The sequence below is a fragment of the Peromyscus leucopus genome, chromosome 8b (assembly GCF_004664715.2).
Source record: "Peromyscus leucopus breed LL Stock chromosome 8b, UCI_PerLeu_2.1, whole genome shotgun sequence".
NCBI lineage: Eukaryota > Metazoa > Chordata > Mammalia > Rodentia > Cricetidae > Peromyscus > Peromyscus leucopus.
Genome location: NC_051086.1, coordinates 93,536,677 through 93,561,853, shown reverse-complemented (window position 1 = coordinate 93,561,853; position 25,177 = coordinate 93,536,677). Strand labels below are relative to the sequence as shown.

General features: G+C 50.1%; 2 protein-coding genes and 1 long non-coding RNA gene across 6 annotated transcripts in view; 2 read left to right on the top strand and 1 right to left on the bottom strand.

Annotated features, from left to right (window-relative positions):
* Positions 1 to 611: 611 nt before the first annotated feature.
* On the top strand, positions 612 to 14,063 carry Cdc6 (cell division cycle 6). Of its 3 annotated transcripts, none has more exons than XM_037200983.1 (12): positions 612 to 1,097; positions 1,639 to 1,862; positions 3,735 to 4,016; positions 4,143 to 4,342; positions 4,603 to 4,775; positions 5,397 to 5,503; positions 6,806 to 6,945; positions 8,191 to 8,291; positions 9,669 to 9,733; positions 11,823 to 12,025; positions 12,932 to 13,072; positions 13,401 to 14,063. In XM_037200983.1, the coding sequence occupies exons 2-12, from the start codon at positions 1,679 to 1,681 to the stop codon at positions 13,488 to 13,490; spliced, it is 1,686 nt and encodes a 561-aa protein (XP_037056878.1). In that variant the 5' UTR covers positions 612 to 1,097; positions 1,639 to 1,678; the 3' UTR covers positions 13,491 to 14,063. The 3 variants fall into 3 exon arrangements, with proteins under 3 accessions (XP_037056878.1, XP_037056877.1, XP_028745355.1); XM_037200982.1 differs by having other exon boundaries at positions 613 to 1,097; positions 1,666 to 1,862; positions 4,600 to 4,775; XM_028889522.2 differs by having other exon boundaries at positions 613 to 1,097; positions 4,600 to 4,775.
* Positions 9,499 to 17,460, bottom strand: LOC119086946. 2 transcript variants are annotated; one of them, XR_005090358.1, is made up of 6 exons: positions 17,230 to 17,460; positions 14,136 to 14,273; positions 11,832 to 11,995; positions 11,373 to 11,588; positions 10,842 to 10,957; positions 9,499 to 10,080 (listed from the first exon to the last, which is right to left on the bottom strand). It is a non-coding gene; the product is annotated as an uncharacterized LOC119086946 (long non-coding RNA). The 2 variants fall into 2 exon arrangements; XR_005090357.1 differs by having other exon boundaries at positions 10,842 to 11,588.
* Positions 17,461 to 19,640: 2,180 nt separating this feature from the next.
* Positions 19,641 to 25,177, top strand: part of Rara (retinoic acid receptor alpha) — a 46,425-nt gene continuing 40,888 nt past the window's right edge. Inside the window, exon 1 of the mRNA XM_028889472.2 lies at positions 19,641 to 19,742. The gene's annotated coding sequence lies outside the window, so the exon portion shown is untranslated. The remainder of the gene's footprint in view (positions 19,743 to 25,177) is intronic.

Here is a 25,177-nt window from a genome sequence, read left to right as displayed (position 1 = left end):
ACCTTGGAACCTGTCCTGCAAATGGCGGCTCGAATTTATATTTTTCATTAAATGCTCAGCTTGCCTCTCCTGTAACTGTCTTCCCTGGACCCGAAACCCTAGTGTTTGGCCATAAATGATATTCAAGGGATATAATTCTATTCCTTACGAAGTGTAGATAGATTAATGTCAAGGCACACGGAATATATTACCTTGAATAAAACAAAACTGCATATTTAGTGTTGGTCTTGTTTCTCACTTTTGAAGTGCAAGTCAACAAATACCCAGATGATGTCAGTTTGTTTATACTGGTATAGAACTTGACCTAAAAAAGCCCTGGTTCAAGTTATCAGCCCTTCACCACCGTCATGCCATACAGGACCACTCCCAAACTAGTAAGCCTTGTGTGGTAGCCCTCATAATGAAAATAGATAGGTACGCCAGGCTGGTGGTGGCGCACACCTTTGATCCTAGCACTCGAGAGGCAGTGGCAGGCCAGCCTGGGCAGTTACACGGAGAAAAATTGTCTCAAAAAAGAAAAAAAAAAAAAAAGGTGTGTTTGGCAGAGAGAAAGGACAAAGATACCCCAGTAGAAATAAATTTAAAAAAAAAAAAAAAATTTTTTAAAGGAAGTAGACTTGCGTGGGGACAAAAACTACACTTCCCGCCAGGCCTTGCGGCGCGGCGTACTCACCTAATGAGTCGCAAGCGCGCCTTTCCCGCGGCGGTCTCAGATGTTAACGCCCCGCCCCCGTGGGTGGGTGTGGCCTCATGCTGGGCTCTGAGACCTGGGGCTGTCTTATTGGCTGTAGGTCATCACCGGCGGAGGCGTGGTGATTAGTGACAACGAATCAGAAGCGTGGCTGGACTTTGGCGCGAGACGGGAACGCTGTGGCAGGGCCGATTTGGCGCGAGCTGAGATCGCTTCAGCTGAGCATCTTGTGGCGGGAGATCCCTTGCGCTTGCGATCGAAACGCAGGAACGTGCAGTGAGGCGACACAGCCTTGAAGAGTGTAAAGCAGCAGATTGCTCCGTGAGGCCCGAGAGTCGGCCCGGGGCCCAAAGAGTTGGTGGGAACTGGTTCGAGCGTGGCCTGTGGAGAGCGGAGATCGCCTGAGGTCTGAGGCTGGGTCAGGGAGGGGGTTGTGCGCCTGCAAAGCCATTCGAGCCCGGGGTGGTGGGAAGGAGCTGAGAGCTGCTGGGAGGAAACGGTGTAGGGTGGGGTTGAGAGCGGTGTGGAGCGCTGGCGAGTCCTGGGCAGAGGAGGATGGAGCCGCACTGCCTGGATTTGGGAGAGCCTAAATGTTACGGTCTGGAATTAAGCTAGTGCTAAAGATGTCTCCTGTGTCTGGAGTGAAGGAGCTAGAAGTATTCTAGAAACCGCAGGAGATACACTGGCATTGCTCAAGTGTAAGAACTTGGGTTCTGGGTTCAGGATGCTTGGGGTGATAGCCGTGTTTTTCTATGACTCTCTAAGAGAGGGATGGATAATAGTCTACATCTGGGTTATGGTAAGACTGAAGTGTGTGTAATATGTGCATAACAGTATGCTACACATACTAGGTAGACAGATGTTACCTCTTATTTACATAGAGTGAGCGTTGGTCACCAATATAAATAAACTCCGTATGTTTTTCTTTTTGCTTTCGTAAATTCCAGGCTTCCTGGCTTTTTTTTTTTACCCAGTTGAGTGGTCATCATGCCTCAAACCCGATCCCAGGCACAAGCTACCATCAGTTTTCCGAAAAAGAAGCTGTCTAAGACACTGAGCAGCAAGACGAATTCCAGAGACAGTAAAGTAAAACTTAAAGACGCCCGGGCTGAGCCTTCTACTCCACGGGCAAACGCGAAAATTCTGCCTCTCAGTCCCAGAAAACGTCTGGGTAAGTCTTCCCCTCTGTAAGCACAGCTGTGTGACTAATAGCCCTCAGGCCGGCCTTTTCTTGAGCCGAGATGCCTGGCAGGCAGGTTAAAACCGTGGCTGTATCTGTATTTTCATAATGGCTGCTAAGAACCTACTGAACTCCACAGTTGAGCCATTCACTAAGAGAGATCATTTTCTGAGGGACTTGCTAGGTTTGATCTTCATTTCTTAGTTCTGTCCTTTAAAATTACCTTAAAGTTACATATGGTATTATGAAATTTGCCTACATACTCGTAAAAATAAGAAACAAATGGGTGACATTCTTATTATTTTTTTATTTTTGTTTTAAAATAGTACTTAACATTTTCACTGTTCCATTTGTTTTTTGGAGAAAAAAATTTCTCCAACTCAGGCTGGCCTGGAACTCACTTTGTAGCTCAGGATTGCCTCAAACTTGAGATCTTTCTTCCACTACCATACATTTTTGTTTGGTTGATTTTGGTTTTTGGGTTTGTGTTGTGTTTGTTTTTTGGGTTGGTTTGTGGTGTTTTGGTTTTTTTTTTTTTTTTTTTTTTTTTGAGACAGGGTTTCTCTGTGTAGTTTTGGTGCTTGTCCTGGATCTCGCTCTGTAGACCAGGCTGGCCTTGAACTCACAGAGATCCATCTGGCTCTGCCTCCCGAGTGCTGGGATTAAAGGCGTGTGCCACCACCGCCTGGCTTGTTTTTTTTTTTTGTTTGTTTGTTTTATTTTTTTTGAGCTGAGGATCGAACCCAGGGCCTTGTGCTTGCTAGGCAAGCGCTCTACCACTGAACTAAATCCCCAACCCTTGGTTTTGGTTTTTTTAAGACGGGGTTTCTCTGTGTTGCCCTGGCTGTCCTGGAACTTGCTATGTATGTAGACCAGGCTGGTCTCAAACTCAGAGATCTGCCTGCCTCTGCCTCTTGAGTGCTGGGATTAAAGATGTGCGCCATCACTGCCAGGCCATACTTGGCTTGTGTGTGTTGATGATGATGCTGGATGTTGTGGACTGAGCACAAGACCTCGTTCTTCCTAAGAAGTGCTGCACCACTTAGCTATACATGCCCAGTCTAAGCACGTTAGTATTATTATTGGTAGATATCATTGTGCGTAGTGGTAGGAGAGCATATGTTGTTGGGGAGAGATCTGGACATATCTGAAGATTTTAGTCTGTTACAATTGAGGGGATGGTATTAGAACCATGTGTAAAGCTAGCAATGCTGCTGGACACGACAGTGCACACAGCAGCTGCCTACAGAGGAAAGTTACTCATTCCAAGATGTCAGTGGCGTCAAGATCGGTAAGTCTTTTTTTTTTTTTAAGTTTTTCAAGACAAGATTTCTCAGTAACAGCTCTCCTGAGTGCTGGGATTAAAGGCGTATGCCACCACCAGCTGGTGTGAAATCCTATTTTAAAACAACCTTACAGTTTCACCTCAATAGAACTCATTTGGTTTCTACCAACTGATAAGATTCAATGGTGCCATCTGGTGGCCATATTTGCTCCTTAGTGAGAAGTGTCTTTTGTGGTTCTAAGGTAGAAATTCACCCTGGCTTTTAATCCCAGAATTTGGGAGGCAGAGGCAGTTCAAGGCCAACCTGATCTACAGAGCTAGTTCCAGGACAACCAGGGCTACACAGAGAAACCTAGTCTTGAAAAACTGGGAAAAAGAAAGAAAGGAAGGGAGAAAGAAAGAAAGAAGAAAGGAAGGAAGGAAAAAAAGAAAGAGAGAAATTCTGCTCTTTCTGGGTGTGGGAAAGCCTTTGCACTTCCTTTTTCCGTCCTCCACTGTGAAGGGCCACATTCTGCGTTGAGTGTTTTGGGTGCTGGACGGCGTTGCTGCGACTGACCTGTTCTGTTTTAACGGTTCAGGTGATGACAACCTGTGCAACGCTCCTCATTTGTCTTCCTGTTCCCCACCGAAGCTGGGCAAGAAAGAAAACGGCCCGCCTCACTCACATACTCGGAAGGGATGCAGATTAGTATTCGATGATGAGCCGATGGTTAAGTCTTCAAACCAAAAAGAACAAGACCGAGTTCACCAAAAGCAAATACTTCCCTCGGCTCAAAAAGGTCAAGAAAGTGAAACAAATTCTGAGCAGAAATGTCCACCGGAGAAGGAATCTGCGCGTGTGAGACTGTTCAAACAAGAAGGTGGGCTCTTACATGGCAGCTGTTGGTGCGCCATCAGGAACAGAGATGACAGTTCTGAGTGAAACCTAGGGAGTCTTCTCAGTCACCTTCTGTTGGGTCCTAACTGCCCTTTTATGTCTGGCACAGGAACTTGCTATCAGCAAGCAAAGCTTGTCCTGAACACAGCTGTCCCAGACCGGCTGCCTGCCAGAGAAAAGGAGATGGACGTCATCAGGGCCTTCCTGAAGGAGCACATCTGTGGGAAAAAAGCTGGAAGTCTCTACCTCTCTGGTGCTCCTGGGACCGGAAAAACTGCCTGCTTGAGCCGGATTCTGCAAGACCTCAGGGTACGCTGAGGTCTGAGTGACAGATGCTCTTGCTGAAAAGATTTGACTCTTAAGGGTTAAGGAAGAATAGACCGTTGTGTGATAGAATGCTTCCCAGAAGTAAGAATTCTTGTTATTTCAGGGTATAAGTCTTTCCAAAAGAAAGCAGAGCTTCGCTCTTGTATTCCCTTAGCTCTCAGAGACCAGATCAGCTTTCAGTAAATCTTTGTCTGAAGCCAACATAACGCCCATGTTTGCATCTTTTTTTTCATACCTAGAAGGAAGTGAAAGGCTTTAAACCGATCCTGCTGAATTGCATGTCTTTGAGGAGTGCCCAGGCTGTGTTCCCAGCTATTGCTCAGGAGATTGGTCGGGAGGAAATATGCAGACCAGCTGGGAAGGACTTGATGAGAAAATTGGAAAAGCATATGACTGCTGAGAAGGGCCCCATGATGTAAGTATTTCTCGGCTGCATGTTGCTCACTAAAAATCCTCAAGATGTTACCCACAAAAAGAACTTGCCCTGAAAAGAACTTTGCTCTGAGAAGTATGTACATACGCTTGAAGAAAAAAAGATAATGTACTTTCTAATTTTGAAAACATTGTACTAACCTGTTTATTGATGGTACTGGCACTCAAAGCCAGGGCCCTGTGTGTGTGTCAGATAACTGTTTTTTTTTTTTTTTTTTTTTTTTTTTAAGATTTATTATGTATACAACATTCTGCCTCAATATATCCATGTATGCCAGAAGAGGGCACCAGATCTCATTATAGATGGCTGTGAGCCACCCTGTGGTGCTGGGAATTGAACTCAGGACCTCTGGAAGAGCAGTCAATGCTCTTAATCTCTGAGCCATCTCTCCAGCCTGATAACTTTTTTTAAGCAAGTCCTTTGAAAACACTTGGATGGCACTTGTTAGTAATGGGGGATGCTAGTCTAACCCTGGCTAATGGCAAGACGAGCTATGGTCTGCAAGCTGAGCTCAGCTTTCTGGCTGTAACGTAAGGTGAGCTCAGATCAAGCATGGGAAGCCTGAAAATGTGATTGGTACTAATTGTTTCTCTTTGTACGTAGTGTGTTGGTGTTGGACGAGATGGATCAGCTGGACAGCAAAGGGCAGGATGTTTTATACACACTGTTTGAATGGCCGTGGCTGAGCAATTCCCGATTGGTGCTCATTGGTTAGTGCTCAATTGTTACTGTCAACATGGTGTATTTGAAATTTTGTTAATCGTTTAAAATCTGTTCAACTTATGTGTGTAGTGTGTGTGTGTGTGTGTGTGTAGAGGCCAGAGGTTGATGTCAGGCATCATCTTCTTCCACTGTATTTTGTTTTTGTTTGATTGATTGATTTGATGTATATGCTGCTCTATCCAGAAGAGGGCATCAGGCATCAGATCCCACTAGAGATGGTTGTGAGCCACCATGTGGTTGATGGGAATTGAACTCAGGACCTCTGGAAGAGCTGCTGTCGGTTTTTTATTTGCTGAGGAGGGGTCTCTTGCTGAACCTGCAGCTCGCTGATTCAGTTAGTCCAGCTAGCCAGCTTGCTCCCAGGGATCTCATGTCGGCCTCCTGAGTGCTGGACTTGCAGGCGGGCCCCCTGCCTTCCTGGCTTTGACAGGGCTCCTCAGGCTTGCGTGGCCGGTGCTCTGTCCATGGAACCCCCCCCCCCAGTCGCTATGCCTCAAGTTACTTACCTACTACTTCATTTTTATTGTATGTGTGTGGGTATTTTGCCTGCATGCAGGTCTGTGTGCCACTTGTATACCCGATACCCATGGAGGGCAGAAGTGGGAGTCTATTTCCCTAAACTGGAGTTACAAATGTTGTGAGCAGGCATGTGGGTGCTGGGAGTTGAACCTGCATCCTCTGGAAGAGCATCCCAGTGCTCTTAACAGCTGAGCCATTTCTTCAGCCCCGCCTGTTATTTTATACTTAAGCCAGCTTTTTGTCTTATAGAAATAAGAAAATTTACTATGATAGTAATTTTAATACAAGGCCGATTGATTTTGTGAGGTCTGAATAAGAATGACAAAGAAGGCAGACACCACATTGCATCCCTGTGGTCCCAGTTATTTGGGAGGATGAGTGCACCACACCGCCGCGGCTTTCTGGGTTTGTTCTTGAGGCAGGGTCTCACTGCAGCCCTAGCTGGCCTGGAATTCAACAGAAATCTGCCTGCCCATCCTCATTTCTCACTCCCTTCTTCCTGGAGACAAGGTCTATATAGCTCAGGGCGGTCTTAAGCCCGCCATCCTCCTGCCTCACTCTCCCATGTGTTAAGACTATAAGCATGCTTCCCCATACCTGCCTAAGCACTGTATCTTCCCTAGTAGGTCCAGCTTAGCCTTTTAGTGTGAGGTGGAGAGCAAGTGGGAGCAGTGGGGGGTGAAATACTGGGGTGACTGGGAATTTATCCTTCGAAGGGTTTAATTTCCTTGTAGCGTGATTTGTCTGCTGATTGTTATTTCTCTCCTCAGGTATCGCTAATACCCTAGATCTCACAGACAGGATTCTGCCGAGACTTGAAGCTAGAGAAAACTGTAAGCCGCAGCTGTTGAACTTCCCCCCTTACACCAGAAATCAGATAGCTACGATCTTGCAGGATAGACTCAGTCAGGTGAGTGCCGACCGTTATGCCAAATTCTGTGGCAGGGATAATCTCTGCGGTGGAAAGCTAACAATAGGTTTGAAATATTTTGATTTGATGGCTTTATTAACGGTGTGGCAAGCTCCCATGGACCATAATGAGTGAGAACATTTTTACGTGAATATCTACACGTGGTTTCGTTTATTGGCTGCTTCCCTGTTGAAATAAAAGTAGGAATTAGAGGACTCGTGCGTCCTTAAGGGCCTTTAAAAAGTAGGATCTGGGCCAGTGAGGTGGCCCAGCAGGTAAAGGCACTGGCTGCCAGTTCTCATGACCTGAGTTCCATCTCTGTGACCCCCATGGTGGGAGGAAGACCTAGCTCCTGGAAGGTGTCCACTGAGCTCCACAGGTTTGGCACACTTGCTCTGCCCCACCCCGACTCTAAACGAAAATAGACAAACGGAATAACACTTTAAAGATAGGGCCTGTGAGCCTGGTGTGGTGGTGCACACCTTTTATCCCAGTACTTGGAAAGCAGAGGCAGACAGTGCTCAGTGTTGGAAGCCAGCCAGGGCTACATAGAGAGATCTTGTCTCAAAAAACAAGAGAGCCTATGGGAAAACATTTGTAGTTTCAGTTGCTTTTTTATTCTGTTCAGGAACCTCTACACATTCCTATAAAATTCTTAAATATATGCAATATATGTCCCTTACACCTAAAGGTGGTCAATCAGGTTTAGACCTTGTGATACTTCCAGTCCCAGGGTTAGATTTAATTTGTGAAAATATTTATGTTTAGAACCTAAATTGCTAAGAGAAACTCTCGGAGTTCAAATTGTCTTTTTATTTTATTGTTTATTTATTTATTGATGGTACTGGGATTCACAGGGCCTCTCATGCTAGTACGTGCTCTACACTGAGCTGTGTTTATTTTGTATTTATTATACATTTATTTTAAATGATGTGACTTGATTCTTTTGTTGTGTTTCGAGACAGGATTTCTCTTTGTAACAGCCCTAGCTGTCCTGGAACTCAATCTGTAGACCAAGCTGGCCTCTTAACTCACAGAGATCCACCTGCCTCTGCCTCCCAAGTGCTGGGATTAAAGGCTTGTTCCACTACCACCGCCCAGCTATTATATATTTATTTGAGACAGCCTCACTGGTTGACTCGAGTTTAGCTCCTCCTGCCTTAGTGTCTCAGGTAGCTAGGATTATGGATGGGCCTGTGTCCGTTCCTCAGCCTGACTCAGGTGTTATCTGTGTCTTGTCTGAAGGTGTCAAGAGACCAGGTTCTGGACAGTGCTGCCATTCAGTTCTGTGCCCGCAAAGTATCTGCTGTTTCCGGAGACATCCGTAAAGCACTGGATGTTTGCAGGTGAGTTAGGGCACTGTGGACTGTGTTTATTAAAAAGAAGAAATGCTGTCACTTGTCTCATGGAACTCAAATGAATGTGGCTTAAGAGGCCCTGTTCTGCTACTTTTTATGCTCAGAAAAGAGGACTTGTTTCTCAGTGGGGAGCTCTGGGTTTCCACCGCGTTAATGTCTGAAACATTATCAGTCCATTACCTACGGAGGGGGAAACAAATGAGATGTTGCTGGCGCCCCCTGTGGTGATTATAGATTGGTTAATTACATTTGTATTAAAAAAGACTCCAGTTTGCTTTTCCATTCGCTGGGCTCAAGCAGGTTTATTTATGGACCTGAACCATCTTTGCCTGTAGACTTTCTTCTTCCTTTCCTTTTGTGGGCACCCCTTCCTCCCTCCAGTTGGTGGTCCCCCAAGTCCTACCCTAGACCTCTTTCTCTCCTCCATCCCTCTGCCCCTCCTGCTGGGGAAAGCCTCTGTGCTGACTGATGAAAGTTCTTTCCTCCCAGTAGGGGCACTGGGTCCATTAAAATGATCCTCGCTGTGCTGGCCCGCTGGTCCAACTTCCTCCTATTGCCCTGCCAAGATCCAGGTCTGCCTTATGGCTTCCCGTGGGCAAAACACTTTAGAGAGAGCAGTGGGAGAGGAAGCTCTTCCTGTTGCTAGATTGCGTGATCTGGAATGTGAAAGTCCCCTAGTCAGCAGAGTACTTGAGTAAAGACTACAGCTATGAGTGATAGCCATGTAGGTCAGCAAGATTAGCCCAGATGTGTCCTGTAGAGTCTGTCTGAGGACTCCGCCTGTGGGTCTGTTGTGTGGGAGTGCTGTAAGACCTCCTCAGTCCACCCCCACACTGCATATCGCTCTGCCCATGACTTTTTTCCTCATCTAAAATGTTACTGGCTTAATGTGTGGCAACCTGCTTGACATCTGTCAGAGGAAGATAAGTAGCCTGTCTCTCAAATCCCCGGTCTTTTCATGTTAAAGGCGGTCAAGTCTTCCTGAAGCTGCGACTTAACCCAGTTTGTTTAGGGACCTTAATTTTTATTTTTTCAGCCAGGGTCTCTCTGGGTAACTAACTGGCTCCTCTGGAACTCACTCACTGTGTAGACCAGACTGGCCTCTAAGATTGATTTACATTTTAACTTCCTGTATGTATGCCATGTGTGTGGTGCCTGTGCAGGTCAGAAGAGTGTCAAATCCCTGGAGCTGGAGTTACAGGGGGTTGGGAGCTGCCTGGGTAGGTGCTGGGCACCAAACTTGGAAGGGACCTTAATTTTTTAAAAACGTGTGTTTAGTTAATGTGCCTGCTTTGGGGCATGGTCTCTTGGTGTGGTATTTGGTTTGGCTGAGACTAAATTTTAGAAAAAAAAATTTTTTTATAGGCGAGCTATTGAAATTGTGGAGTCGGACGTCAAAAGCCAGACGGTCCTCAAACCACTGTCTGAAGGTGAGTAGCTTAACCTGCTTCCTGTATTCATCTATAGATGGAGAGTTAAGTTTCCTGAAGAAAGGGGAAGATAAATAGACACAGTTAAATCCACACATGTCTTGCCTGCCAGTATCAGTCTGTGTGTTACCTGAAATGAGTTCCCGGGGTGTTCCTAAATGGTGGGGCTCAGGTAGTAAGGTTTCTTCCAAGGCTCTCAGGTTGAGTCACCTTCTGTCTGGGTACTTACGATGAGTGCCCTTTAAGTGCTTACGTAGGAGAAAGCAGTGGCCGGTAAGTAAAGGAAAGACAGTCATATTATGGACTGAGCAGATCAGGAGTTCATCTCAGAGCACAAAGGTCTGTGGCTACAGGAAACAAAACACTGTCACAAACGAGCTTGAATTTCCCTTTTCCTCAACCCTGTTTTCTTCACTGGCAGATTTTCATCAGTATTTATTTTATTTTTAGTTAGTTAGTTAGTTTTGGTTTTTCACGACAGGGTTTCTCTGGAGCAGCTCTGGCTGTCCTGGAACTCGTCAGTATTTATTGAAAGAAACAATTTAAAGGGTTTCAGAAGTAACCCAAATTAGTGCTTGGGCTGCCAGTAGGCTGTATACATCGCTGCGGACTTCGGTCATTTTCTCTGTCTCCGCTTTCTAGATTAGTCCTTCCTCACTCCTAGCAGTAACACATAGGCTTGTCAGTGGCCCTGGGAGAACCTAGTGCACACTGCTGAAAGAGCCTCAAGGTCCTGGTAACTCCTGGGACTCCCCTAACTCCTGTCTTTTGTGGGGGTCTAGTTTCAACAGCCTAGCTAAATAGAAAACTGTGGAGAAAGTGACTTCAGATAAATATAAGGAACTTTTTTATTGTTTTGTTTTTGGTTTTTTGAGACAAGGTTTCTCTGCATAACAGCCCTGGCTGTCCTGAAACTCACTCTGTAGCCCAGGCTGGCCTGGAACTCACTGAGATCACCTGCCTCTGCCTCCTGAGTGCTGGGATTAAAGGCGTGCGCCACCACCTCCAGGCAGGAACCTTCTAATACATAGAAATAACTAGGTTCCCCAGCACTGAAGATAGGCAAACAAAAATTAGCTGGATGCCAAGCATGGTGGGCCATACATACCTATGATTCCAGTCCTCGGGAGCCTGAAGTCTTGAGAATCACTACAAGTTCAAGGCCAACAGAGGCTGCATAGGAAGACTCTCTCAAACCGTGGAACAACAAAATGGATAGACGTCCTGTTGGGATTGTTTTAGGAGGGACTTGGTCCTTGTGTAGAGAAAAGAGACTTCCTAGTTCCTTTCATCGGGGAACCTCTGCTGTTCTGTGAGCCCTGCTTTATTAGCCCTTTGCAGCTTCCTGCTTGTGGGTTGTTGTGGGGCAAGTGCAGGCCCAGGGTGTTAAGAAGCAAAACCTGCCTCTATTGCACAGATGTGCTTCTCTAAGCAGTGGGACCACGGTCCCGTGTGGATTTCCCCAGTTCTCAGACTCCAGCTCTGGGGTGGGTGCTATCTGCTAGGCTGTCTATCCAGTGACATTTTCTGCTGTCTTCCAGATCAGTTTAGAGGGGTGAACAAACTTCAGGGTTCATCTAGGGAAGCCATCTGGGGGGCGGGGGCTTCGAGTGGGGTTGACTTCACCGTCTATACTTACCCATTTATTTGACTCAAAATGTTAGATAAATTTGCCACCTAGTGCTTCTCCTTCCTTAGCTGCCAGGTCTTTGCTGCAGGGTTTTGTGCTGAGGATCACACCAGGGGTCTGCACTAGGCAACCTGAGGCAGTTAGCCCTACTTGGTGGCTTCTGTCAGGTTCTTGGTAATTCAGAAGGTAGGTCGGTCCGTGGTCTTCTCAACATTAAGCTGTATCCTAAAGGACAAAATAGATCATTATTCTTCTGAGAAAAAAAGGCAGCCCTGCTCTCCCAAGTCATCCAGAACTGCCTTTTCCTCCTCTTCTGCCTTGGAGACAGAACCTCCACTTTGCCATTGTGACTGCACCTGGGTTTCCTTGAGCTAACATCAGCTAACACCAGCATTATGTGTCTCCGCACACACACACAGTTTTAGAGGTTGAACAAAGCTTGGCTTGCTTACGTTGCAGGTCACTCACCCTCTGAGGCACCAGTTCCCAAACGTGTTGGCCTTGCTCACATATCCCAAGTCATTTCGGAAGTGGATGGCAACAGGGTGACTCTGAGCCAAGAAACAACACAAGATTCCCTCCCTCTCCAGCAGAAGATCTTGGTTTGCTCTTTGCTGCTCTTGACCAGGCGGCTGAAAATCAAAGAGGTCACTCTGGGGAAGGTAAGCTGGGGTCTCAGCAGGTGGAGTGGAGGGTTTTCTCAGATGTCCAGTAAGAATAAACGTTGGTATTACTGCATTTGGGAGGCAGAGGCATGTGGATCTTTGAAGATTTGAACTAGCCTGATCCTACATAGTTCTAGGCCACCAGGACTACATAGTAGCCTTAACTAAAAAAAAGGAAAAAAAAACAGGAGTTAAGGCCAGGCAGTGATGGACCACGCCTTTAATCCCCAAACGCTAGGAGGCAGACACAGGTGAATGTCTCTGAACTCGAGGCCAGTCTAGTCCACATAGTGAGTTCCAGGACAGCCAAGGATATGTAGAAAGACCCTTGCCTCACCACCACCATCCCCCCAAAACTAAGAAACTGAGTGGTTCAATACCTGTGATTCTAGTACTTAGGAGGCAGATCGAAGAGGGTCGCCAGCCAGAACTACAAGCAACCCTTCATTTCTGTGTTCCCTCCGAACTTGCATAAAGCCTTGTTCCTACATTTTACATTAAAGCAAATGACTCAGCAGTCCAGAGCAGTTGCTGCTGTGCCTGTGGAGGACCCAGGTTCCATTCCCAGCACCCATGTGGTGCCTCACAACAATCTAACTTTAGTTCCAGGGGACCTGACAACTTTTCTGCTCTCCATGGGCATCGGGCATGAGTGCGGTGCCCATACATAAATACATGCCAGCAAGACACAGGAAATTAAAGAACATCTTTTACAAGAGAACCCTAAAGTATAGGAAGGGGGAGCGCAGAAGGTGTATTGCCTGTTTGAGGGTTTATTGAAGAGGGAGAAATAGAACATACAGGTAACTTAAGACGGTGTTCCTGGGCTTGTTTTTGCTTTTTCATCTGAGGTTATGAGATGTAACTTTTAAGTGACACTTGTTCCCCCTCATTTCCTCCCAGTTATATGAAGCCTACAGCAGCATCTGTCGCAAACAGCAGGTGGCGGCTGTGGACCAGTCTGAGTCTTTGTCCCTGGCGGGACTCCTGGAGTCCAGAGGCATTTTGGGATTAAAGAAAAATAAGGAAAGCCGCCTGACCAAGGTACAGGTGACAGCGTATGGTGTCCCTGCTTTTAATTGTCCTGTTCTAGAGAGTGTGTCATTTGCCAGAGTAAAGATTAGAAATGACTAGTGAGTAGTTTGTTTTCCTGCTAGCTGGGGTTTCAGATGAGAGGGAGGGAGTGGTGTGATTTAGGCCATTGAAAACAGCGGGGTTTGACTTGCCGGTCCAAGGAATGTGGAATATGACAGGGAGTGTAATGGTGTGTGCCGGCGTGTGTGTGTGTGTGTGTGTGTGTGTGTGTGTGTGTGTGTGTGTGTGTGTGTGTGTGTGTGTGTTCTTCCTCATGAAAAACCCTTCCTCTTTCCAGGTGTCTCTGAAGATTGAAGAAAAGGAAATAGAGCATGTCCTGAAAGGCAAAGCTTTCCTTGGTAATATCCTCGCTGCTGGACTGCCCTGAATGCTTCTCTCACCCCACCTGCAAGTCTCCAGCTGACGTTTGGCAGACTGGGGAGTCTCCATTTTAGTGTATGGATTCATTGGCTCATATGTGATGGCACATGCCTGTAATCCCAGCAGAAGGATCAGGAGTTCAAGGCCATCCTTTGCTACATAGTGAGTTTGAGGCTGGCCTGGACTACATAAGACACTCTAAAAACAAAAGCAATGACCCTTTTAAAGTACTATTCACTACCTTTTCCACTTATGCACCTAACCAATGTGCCTGCAAGGATATACAGACTTGTGCTGAAGGATTTGTATGTATTATTTCTAAATACAAACGATATATTTTGTAAAGAACTTTGAGGTTTGAAGATGAAGTGGAATGATCCAGAAAAATGTACAAGCCTACAGGGAAATTTGAAGGACCTTTTGGTCAAAGGACTCTGGAGTTTACTACATTCCTGGACAGGTACTGCCTCGTTGGACTTTTTAAGGACTTGGGGAGTTTTCCTAGTGCTCCCACGCAATATGAGGGGGTGATAAGGAGAATGTAACTACAGATTGTGAATATATTTATTTTCAAGTTTCATTTTTTGGCTGCATGTGTTATCTTTTGTTACCCGTTTGTGTGTTGGGGACAACTGCAGAAGTCATTGCTTACCTTGCGGATCCAGGGACTGAGCTGGGGCACCAAGCATGGCAGCAAGCACCTTCACTTTTCAGCCATTTCCTGGGACTGCATTTGTTGTCTTTAAAAGTAGAGTCATTCAGGGGAGTTCCAGTTTCCGGACAGCCAGAGCTACATAAAGAAACACTGTCTCAAAAAAACAAACAAACAACAACCAAAAACAAACCCCAGAAAATGCCTTCTCGGGCTGTACCACAGTCTTAGCTTCCCGCAGATGAAGCCGTTGTTTCAACACGGCTCAGGTCAGGCCTGGATTTTCATCTGAACACTTCATAGTCTCCTTAGATAAATTTATCCATATGGTCACCGAGACACTGCTGGGTTTGGTTTCCAGTGGTTTAAGTGGCAATTTGTGACAGGGACACCAGAGGGCACCATTATAACACTGCTTTGAAAGTGTGGGGCTGGGCAGGGGTGGTTTTGGAGGGAAGGGGCAGGAAGTGGGCTTGTTTGGGGAATTGCTATTCCTTTATACCTGAGCAAATGGTCAGCTGTAAACGGTGTGCTAGGGATGGTCTGGACCTTTGCTTTCCTCCGAGAGGCTGCTGCCTCCTTGTCTGATCTGGCCTTGAGTTTGGGAATGTGATATGCGTACAGAAGATCCGCTGGCCACTGTTTCTTTCGTTCTGCACACTGTATCCTTGTAAAGTGATCTGCGCTACAGCAGGTGGGATGGGATGGGATGGAAGGGCAGTGAGCGCTCTGAAATGCATACTGCCCACTGGTGTGTGTAGCAGAGGAGTCTAGATAGGAGTCTGAATGTCACACACACTCCTTTACTACAGTGTTCATCCCCTCTGGGGCAATGGACAAGTGGAGAGGACGGTTCTCTGCCAAGAAGTTCGGGAAATGTCCGGGACTATAGGGGTTAACAAGCATAATTGTAAAGATTGTCCGAAGACTGATGGAAAGCAGAGACTGAATGGGATTGAGAACAGATGTGAGGCTTGATTTAAATTACATTTTATTGGATGCTGCAGCCTTAAGAGACGTGACTGCTTTACAGTTTGTTTCCACACTGTGGGCAGCTGCTGTCTGTTCTGTGTCCACAGTAGGATCCTGCCCAAAAAGGAGCGGCCTCCCCACCTCGTTGTACTTGAGGCTTGGCGCCTTCCTCTAACTGGGGCTTGAGTCGGGAACATGGCTTGACTCTCTGTGGGACTGGGCTGTATCCTCCCTGGCTTCTGGCCAAGATCACATTTGCAGATTCAAAGGGGCCAAGTTCCTTCCCCTCTCTACCTCTTCTCTTTTCCTCGACATCCCCCGCACCCCCCCACACACACACTCCCCCAACCCCCGCCTGCCCAGTTTAGAAATAGGGCTTTCTGTGTACTGTTTTGTTAGTTTCCTTCAGCTCCCCACCCCCCAGTGCTCCCACTGACAATTTCTAGGTCATTGCCACTCTTAAGACTTCAGCACTTGGAGTGGGGTTGGTTCTGTCAATGATGCGTGAAGCAGCCCAGAGTCCCTGCTTGGCTTCCGCTGCCCTTGTGGGAGCAGAGGCTGACGTGTGTTTGTCAGTGAAGTCTTAAGTGTGATTGGGACGGCCGGGGCAGAAGGGAAGAGAGTCCTTTCCTGCTTTTCTCACTGAAGCTGAGAGCTATGGGAAGGTGGTGGGAGTTTAAGTGGGATGGGACGGGCCTGTGGTTACGAGTTTTTGCCAGGATGGCAGGCCACTCCACATGCAGCAGTGACAAAGAGGCTGACCTACATTTTTCCTTTTGAAGGTGGTGGGATGTGTGTGTCTGTCCTGGTCTGTCTGTTTTTTTAAGAACCAGATTAAGCCTCCGTCGTGTTGGGTATTGCCGTGGAAAGAACATGGACCCAATAAAGTTGGTATGAATATCAACCCCAAACTGCCACTGACAGTCTGGCTCCATGAAGACTTGCCTGTGGCTAGCTAACTGCGAGAGTGTGTGAGGTCCAGGCTGGCGACCCAGAAATCAGAAAACCTGGCGGACCTTTCCCGCCCCTCCTTTCCCATTGCTCTTGCCCTCACCCCACCCCCAACACAGGAACTTTGCCCCCTCCCCCACTACTTCCTAGTCCTCCCCGATTTTATTAAGTACCCTCTAAACGATAAGCTGGACCTGGTGTACAGGCCTGCAATCCCAGTTCTGCAGGGGGATCACAAGTTCAAGGCTTGCCTGGACTACAAGAGTGAGTTCAAGGCCAACCTGGAGAATTTATGAAAGAGGACCAGTTCGGAAATAGAGTACTTGCCTGGCATACACCAAGCCCTGGGCTCAGTCCTCGGTGTGGGGGTGGAAAAGACCAATAATAGCTTAAGCCGCGTTTGTAAAAATGCCTTCACTAAGGCCGGCTGGGGAGACTGCAGGCATGAGGCCCCAAGCTCAATCCCCAGGACACCCCACCACGGATTCACACACTAGTAATCCAATCCCAGCGCTGGAGAGGCTGAGACAGGCAGATCCCTGGGGCCCACTGGCTGGCCAGCTTAGCCTACCCGGTCAGGTCAGGTCAGGTCAGGTAGGAGTCGCCACTGCAGTAAAAAAACAAGCCTGGCAGCTCCGGGGAGTGATACCTACAGTTGACCTTTAGCCTACACACGAACAAAAATATCTTGACTATGGGGGGTCGGGGGGAGGGGGAGCCAAAGTGGGGTTTTGTTGTTTATGGTGTAGGGGGTTGAACCCACAGCGAGATTTTATTTACATTTGTGTCGGCTTAACTCTGGTAGCTATTCATTAACTACTTTTCCGTGAACAACACAAGAAAGATACTGCCTTCCCCCCATCTTGAGAACAGTTCTCAGATGGAGGTAAACTCTGCTGCCGAGGCGCTCAGGTGGGCTGGGCCCCTGCAAAAGGCCTCCGGATTGCAGCTCCCTGGCATGTTTGTTGATCAGATCTCAGCCCTTGGGCTGGATGTCCTAGTAATTGGCTTCGGGCGATCTCTGTTGCTTCAGGGAGGCTTTGGCTATGGGTTGGAGACTTGGCCTGCAGGCTAGGAAGAGGTGGTTCAGTCCAGAAGTTACCTAACGTCCCCAGAGATCACCCAGAAAAAAACGGCCTCTAGTCTGTAAGGGACTGGGGGAAGAACCCACCTTGGATGTCCTACTTTCTGGCTTTGTGGGGGAAGTTAGCTCAGTTTCCTCCTGCCGTCTGTTCCCCTCCACAGAGGAAGGTGCGCGGGGCAGAAGTGTGCCCGCTGGTCTTCTCTTACTCCGACTCCACCAGTCCGGACCCTGCCGGTGGAAGCTAACAGGGTGCAAGGAGAGCCCGGGCAGAGGCTGAAGCGAAGGCTGGCAAAAGGAGAGCCGGCTCCGTGTTGGCTTTTTTTTTTTTTTTAATTTCTAATTGAGTTCTGAATCAGCCTCCTTCGCTTTGATCCCTCCTCTGTTTCCCACACTGCCTGAAAGAGCTGGATCAGCACTTTGTAACAAGGGTGCGCCCGCTCCCCACCCCCCCTCCCCGACGCTCTCTGCTGCCGCCATCCACGGCTTGTCTCCTTCAGTTAAGATAATGAAGATACTGAGAGATAAAATGTGTATTTAATAAGGGTGGGGGCAGGGAGGCGGAAAGGGGCAGCCAGGGCCTTCCCTAGTTTGGGGCCTCGCCAAGACTCTGGCTGAAAGCAAAGCTAGAGTAAGACTTGGCTTCGGGGTGTGGGGGTTTCTGGGCCTCAATCCAGCTGACTTTCCTGCCTGCTGTTTGCCCTAAATTCCCCCACCTCCACCCTCTCGCCGCCACACTCCTTCCCTCTCTGCTTGCTCCCAGTGGGGGGAAAAAAAGGAGTCTCGCTTGACTTTCTTTTCAGCTGGTAACTTGGCCTTTGCTGTGGTCCCCCCACCCCAGTGTCAGCTGCAAGGTCAGGCTAGGGCAGCCCCCTGTAGCCGAGGCCTGTAGAAGCTGTGGGTTCACAGTGGGGGGCGAAAAAGCTGGAGTTAATGAAGGCCAGCTGCCCGGCTGGGTTCTGCCTACAGCAAGCTGGAGGCCAGCCTTCGGTGGTGGTTAGGGGGAGGGGGGAGGGTGACCTCCATTCCTGGGTACAAGGATATCCTGTAGCAGCTGGGCCTGTGCTTCTCCAGGAGCTTGGTTTCATCCTCAGCTTGTTAGAGTCGTCTGCTTCTCCCCTCCTCGGTTCCTCCCCTCCCCAAATAACACTGGGCTCTTACTGAGCTCTCTCACTGGAGTGGTGGCCCAGCTGAGATCTGAGGATCTCCAAGCCCTTTGGTAAACACTCATTAACTGCCTGGGAAGAATCCGGAGTCCTGTTTAACAGCTGGGAGAGAACTGAGGCACATTAGGGTGAAAGGCTTGACCTGAGCTCACCCCGCAGACTCCACCCTGGGGCTTCCATCCATGCCGACTAGCTCCTTCCAGTTCTTCCTGCAAGCCGGTGAGCTTAGAGACTCTGCGGCTGCCCTCTGCCCTTCTAGGAAGAGGCCACTGCTCTCCCCATCCCTCAATATGCCCTGGACTTCTCCTGGCCCTTCATTCCATGACATTTCCCCCACATCTGCTGCTGCTGTTGGAAATAATACACAACACTCCTTGCAAAATGTTCTCAGTCCAGCACTCTGCAGACTCCTCAGACCTCTCTCCACCTGGCCCACCATGCCTGAATTTCTCTTTCAGGGTGACCAGAGAAGGAACAACCTTGGAGAAAGCCCATTACCCTATACTACAGAGCCAGTGACCTTGAGGTTGACCTACTGTGTTAAGAGATGTCTCTGTCCCAGAATAATACCTGGGGAAATACCCTTTAACGTGTTCATTATGGTAATAAAGACTCACGGTCCTGTTGAGGGCTGAGCAAGGGCGCTGGTTGACTTCTAGGTTCTGTGTCTTATGCATCCCCTGCTAATTGCCATCTCTGGTGCTAGATGTATCCGAAGACGTCCTCTCCTCTCCTGGGCCACCTGCCCAGCCCCTCCTACACCTGAGTGCACGCCACAGGCTCCCTAGTACACCACAGTAGGCCCTGTAGTCTAACAGTCTAACCCACAGTCTCCAGCTGCCATGGAGACATCCGGCCCTCTTGCTGAAGACCAAGGTTTCTCCTGGGATGGTCCCTTCGGCACTTGGGAATAATGGCGTGGGATGAGTAGACCGATAGAGTCCGAAAAAGAGGACAGAAGCGGGTGTGTGTCTGTCTAAAAGGACAGGCATCCCTGACGTCCCCATAGCTGATATAGCTAAATAGCCCAATGGGAGTGGTAGAGAATAAAGTCCTCAACCCCATCCTCCGGGTCCAAGGCCAAATCCATAGGCTCAGGAGAGGCAGAAAGAAATGTCTGTTTGTCATGGGGTGTATCTTGAGATCTGATACTGCTCCTGGCCCCTACCCATGCTCAGATCCCCCCACCTTTCTTCCAGTGGGTTAGCTTTCCTCCATCAGTCCTCAGCGCTGCTGCACCCGCTAACCGAGTGGGGGTTGGTGGTGGAGGGCAGGGAGAGCCTACAAGCTGAAGAGTGGGCTTTAGGACCCAACGGGAACCGTGCCTCTTGCAGCAGCCTAACCCAGAAGCAGGGGGGAATCCTGAATCGAGCTGAGAGGGCTTCCCCGGTTCTCCTGGGAACCCCATCGCCCCCCTGCCGGCACACACCTGAGCAGGTAGGATCGTGCACACCCCCTCCCAATTCTCCGCGGGCCTTCTCTGGCTGGAGTCTCCCTGCTCGTGCTCCGGCCGCTTCCCTCTTCGGCAGTTCAGGCTTTCCCCATTTACTCCTCCCCCATGGCTCACAGTAGTCCAGGGAGGTGGGAGCCTGGGAACCCTGGGGCGTTGGAAAGCTCTGAGCCCCAGACCCCCGGAGCGCCTCTCTCGAAATTCGCGCCCCCCCCCCAGGCATGCTCCATTCTCTCGCTAAGAATGGAAAGTGGGGGAAGGTCTGCCCAGGCCCCACGCCCTTGCACCCTCCTTGGCAGTACTGATGCAACCTCCCACCCCCACCTCACCTAGGCTGGAGAATTGGGAAGTGATGGCCAGACAGAAAAAAGTGGAGAGGGCGTGAAGGGAACCCTACTCTCCCCGAGGGATTCTCCCTTGCTTCTTCGAGGCTTCCCAGCCTGGAGCTCGGGACTTTGCCTCCACTCCCTCTCACTATGTAGGGAGCCCAGGTCTCCTTCCAGGTGCACGGCGATACACTTGGGTGCACAAGGGCTTTGTGGATGCCTGGTGGAGGCTTGCTGACCTTGTTCTCTAGGAAAAGTCCCTTCCGCTTACAACTCTCATTCCTGCCAACACCTCCTCAGCACCTAGTGCAGAAGCCCCTCCCTTGAGTGCCTGTGTGTAGCCATGTGGTTGTAAGACCTATAAATGTTGGATAAAGGTTCCTGCATGCATCCAAGGGGAGAGAGATCCCAGTGAGGCCCAAGCCAGATCAGGCTCAGTCCAGATGGCTGGGGAAGGGGGTGTGGACCAGATCTGGAAGGCCTATCAGCCATGCCAGCTCCCTGCAAGCCTTGGCTTACAGAGCCTCAGGCTCCTGGTGTTACCCTAGAACTGGGAGGTCCCCAGGCTCCTGCCCTCCCGCAGGCTCTCTGGGAGAGAGCTGGATGGTACCTACTGTTGACATTGGCTGCTTTCCCCCTCCAGGGGTGGGCTGCCGGGCCCTGCTCGCTGAAGATGGGGCATCTCATCGTGGGTTGGTGTGCTTATGTGGAGGGCAGGTGGTCTGTCTGAATAACTAGTAGCCATGTGTGTATCTTGCCTCTGGGGGTAGCTGAATTAGGAGAGGGGGTGGTGATGCGATAGAAAAGGTCCAGACCCATCCTAGTTTGGCTCTCAGGATGCTGTGAGGGTGGGTGACCCACGCACCTGTCTGCAAGCTAGCTGTGTGCTCTGGATTCCTTCATGTTTCCCAGGTCCCCCTGAGGGCTGGCTTTGGAGGAGAGGGTCTGTGATGGAACGGATTCCTGGGTGTGAGTCCAAGGCCTGAGACTCTTAACCCTACGCATTTCTAATCTTCCTTCCAGCTAAACCTCAGTTTCTTCATCTGTGAAAGACTTGTGCCCACAGCTGGCTAGGCTTACCTGACAGTGTCCCGGCCCCAGAAGGCCCCAGGAGATAAAGGATGGGGAAGCCCTGTGTAAACTCCAGTTAGGACTGCAGAGCTCTGGGAGAGGAACCCTCCTTAAATCTGGGTCAGTCTCTCTCTTCAGTTTCCCTCCACCACTGCCCAGGGGACAGAGGAGCCTTGCAGGGCTCTTGCCTGAGGATGCAGAACTTCCTGAGAGCGGTAGCTCACCCTGACACCAGGGCGCTTGCCAGACAGCACAGATCTTTGCACCAGGCTCTTTTTTTTTTTCTTCCCCTCAGAGGCCACACAGGAGCCTCTTCTCCACCTTCCTTTCCCCATCCCCGTCTGCGTCCTTGTCTGTCTCTTCCCTGCCCAGTGGCCTCCTTGTCCGGCTCACTGGGCAGGAGCCCTAATCGGATTGGACAGCTGAGATATGTGCGGTGACTGAAAGCAGGCAGGCGGGAGGGAAGCCCCTGGCACTGCCCTGGCAGAGAGAGAGAGAGAGAGAGAGAGAGAGAGAGAGAGAGAGAGAGAGAGAGAGAGAGAGAGAGAACCACCTTGGGCTTGCTGACTCCTGGCTTGGTCCCAGGGAAGGGGAGCCAGAGGAAGCCCAGAAAAGGACAGCTAGGGACTAGGGACCGGAGATTGGGGTGGATCCCACACCTGAGGCCATGGTTGATACTTAGTCTTAAAATGCAAGCACCCTGGGACCATAGGTGGGAGCTAGGCTGTCTCCCCTCTTCCCATGGCCCCACTTTCTTCTCTGTTCTTTCCTGTTCATAGTAGTATTTGATGCTCCAATCCAGCCCATCTTGCCAGGACCTTCCTATAGGTCATATCTTGTAGCTATCAGGGCACCGTGTGTGTGTGTGTGTGTGTGGTGTGTGTGTGTGTGTGTGTGTGTGTGGTGTGTGGTGTGTATGTGTGTTGGTGTGTATGTGTGTGTGTATGTGTATGTGGTGTGTGTATGTGTGTGGTGTGTGTATGTGTGTGTGGTGTGTGTGTGTGTGTGTGTGTGTGTGTGTGTGTGTGGTGTGTGTGTGTGGTGTGTGTATGTGTATGTGTGTGTGGTGTGTGTATGTGTGTGTGGTGTGTGTATGTGTGTGTGGTGTGTGTATGTGTGTGTGGTGTGTGTTGTGTGTGTGTATGTGTATATGTGTGTGTGCACGTGCGCACGTGTGTCCCTATCGAGACTGTTTCCTTCCCTCTCCTTGGAGATATTTTTCTCATTCACTCTCTGGGCTGGAGGCCAGGGCTCCTGGGTTTCCCACTTGCCTCACAGTACAGGGCTCCCTTGCCTTGCCGGCCTCCAGAGAGTCTCTAAACTGGTTTCCTGAGTCCTGTATGGGGAGGGCCTTCCCCTAGAGCTGGGAGGTGCCAGGAATCCCGGATGGGATGGGTAACAAGGTGCTATAGCCTGTGGTACCAGTGAGAATAGACTTCTCCCTCATGACCTCTGATTCAGCTTGGGGGCCGTGAGTGCCCAGCATGGTGGACATGGCCTGGTCCTGCCTCCAAGCTTCTTGCTCTACATGTGGGTATCCAAGATCTTCTGCTGCCCTGTTGGCTATGGTGTCTGGGGATGGGGGTCCCTGTTGAAACCCCTATATCTGAACCACGTATATTTTGGGGAGCAAACAACCAGCATAATTGGGACTGGGGTGCTAGTTTGTCTTCCCTCCAGTTGGGCTAGGATAAAGGAAACACACCAACTTTACCAAATGCTAATTCCCTCTGCCCTCAAAAGACCAGTGGGTAGAGCCAGGCCTTCCCCTCTGGGTACCCACAATGTGGTTGGCATTGATTTGTCAGGAATTGGGAAGGGCTCCCTCCAGACCAATTGAATCCTTTCTTCTCCCACAGGGCTGGGACGACTCTGTGATTGCAGGCACTTATGCGCAGGCCTTCCCCCACTAGGGAAGGAGTGTGGGATGCCCCAGAGATGGCCAAGTTGGCACTAGCCCCAGGCTGGAGTGCTGGACACTGTTCTGAGCTGAGAGTTAGTTGGTGGGTGAGGGCAGGGCACAGGCCTCCCTGCCCCCTCATTTCCTGCTCTTTGGGCAGCTGTGGGTGAGAAGGCTGTGGGGACTGACTATTTTTAGTTGGTCTGTCCCCTGGCAGGAGGGACGTGCAGAAAAGCACGGGCAGGCGGCGGAGGGGCTGGCCAAGGTGAGGGTAAAAAGGCAGGCAGAGGAGTGAGGAAGTGCCAGGGGTAGCCCATGGAACAAGGAAGTGTGGTGGCCAGGGGAGCAGCCTTGCAGGAGAGGCTTGACCCAGCTCAGAGCAGCGGAGGAACTCTGGGGACTCCTCAGGTTTCTCAGTTTCCCTCAGATCTGAAAGGGACTCCTGAGGCCCAGACAAGCCCCTTCCCCTCACAGAGGGGAACCAGAGAGGGATATGCTCGCCCCTAGGACTCTCATCCAGTTACCAGCTTTGCTCAGGTGGTTGCCCCCTTCTTCCCCGGGTCTCTACCACGCGGCTTGTGCTTCCTTCCCGGCTTGCAGCAAGGAGAACCTCAGGCCAGGGACGGGAGGGAGGGAGGGCTGTTTCCCCTCTGTGCCGGTTTGTGCAGGGTCTCTGCAAACCCCAGCTTGGTTTGTTTATATGTCCACCATGTGGAAAGAGTCTGTATCCAGGCTGGAAGGAGGTTGGGGTTGGGGTTTGTTTGGGTGGCCTGTGGCCACTGGTGTGAATGGAGGTGCTGGACAGCTTCCAGCACATTCCCAGGCTGGCAAGCTGTGGGGCTTGGAGCCACCTTTCGGAAGGGACATCCCCGTCGTCCAGCTGTTTCATTTTAGAGACCTAGAGAGGGCCAGGGATTTGTCCTCAGTGGCAAGATGAGGTGGGGAGACAGATGGAGGACAAGAATCCAGATCTTCAGACCCTCCAGAACCCTTTGTGAGCCCATCCCTGCCATGCCCGGGACCCGTGCCCAGGACCCATGCCCTTGCCTCCTGCACAGAAAGGGATTAGAGCAATTAGCAGATGCCCTCTGAGGCCTAGGAGCAGAGGCTGGTATGGGGAGACAATTTGGTAGGGAACCGCTGTCTCTTGGGAGTCTGTCTGCATCCTGTCTCCCTGAGGGGCTCCATGTTGTATGGGTGCAGAGGTGAATGACGCCCCCTATAGTTGTTCCAGAACCTTCCGGTGTTGGCAGCTAGGGGGGAGTTGTTGCAGATGGGACTGAAATCTAACACCTACTTCCTGCTCTGCCCCCTGCCACTCAGCCTCCCCGTTTTTTTTGGCTGGCCACCCCCTCACCAGGCAGCTCTGAGTGGGTCACAAATTATGGTGCAAGGGCCCCCTCCCCCCTCCACTCAGTTTCCCTGTCTCTGGGGTCCTGATTTATCACGCACCCCCCCCCCCAATCAGGCATGCTGCAGTGTGTGAGAAATTAATAGTGCAAATGGATTGAGGCTGTTCAGCCTGTCGACTCCCTTTGGGCCCCTCCAACTCCGCTGGGACCCGGTAAGTTCAGCCTGCCCCTTTCTGGTTTAACAGAGACGACAGAGACGCACCGCACCTCATGGGAGCACAGGAACTCTGTCTGTCTCCATCTCTCTCCTGTTCGCCCTCTCCCATAGACTGGGCTGGTCTTAGCATGACAAATACTCTTGAACATTTATTTCCTAGTTTGGGTGGAGTGTGGGGTGGAGGGGCTCAAAGGGCAGCGGGCTGCCGGCCAGAGGTGGGGAGGGAGGGAGGCAGGTGGGTGCGGGAGAAGGGATTGGGTGACAGCCCACCCCGCTGGCTTTGGTAACTCAATCCCTGGCCCCACCCTCACGATGATGATTTCCCTCCCGTTCAACAACTTCAGCAGCTGCTGGCAGGAGAGTGTGTGTGTGTGTGTGTGTGTGTGTGTGTGTGTGTGTATGTGGGGGTGGGGAGGGTGAGAGGGACTGTGGGGGCCAAGGGTGCTGCCAAGACATGTTTAAAGGAGACTCATAGCCTGGGTACAACTTGGGTGGCAGGAGGAGGTGGGCTAAGTCAGAGAGTGGGTGGTGAGTGATGGGCGCGGGGGGGGGGGGG

Excerpts from the sequence above, each read along its gene's own strand:
- Cdc6 (XM_037200982.1), top strand. The coding sequence starts at position 1,679 with ATGCCTCAAACCCGATCCCAGGCACAAGCTACCATCAGTTTTCCGAAA. Across the intron at positions 4,017-4,142 it reads GAGACTGTTCAAACAAGAAG|GAACTTGCTATCAGCAAGCA; the intron begins GTGGGCTCTTAC and ends TGTCTGGCACAG. Across the intron at positions 12,026-12,931 it reads AAGAGGTCACTCTGGGGAAG|TTATATGAAGCCTACAGCAG; the intron begins GTAAGCTGGGGT and ends ATTTCCTCCCAG.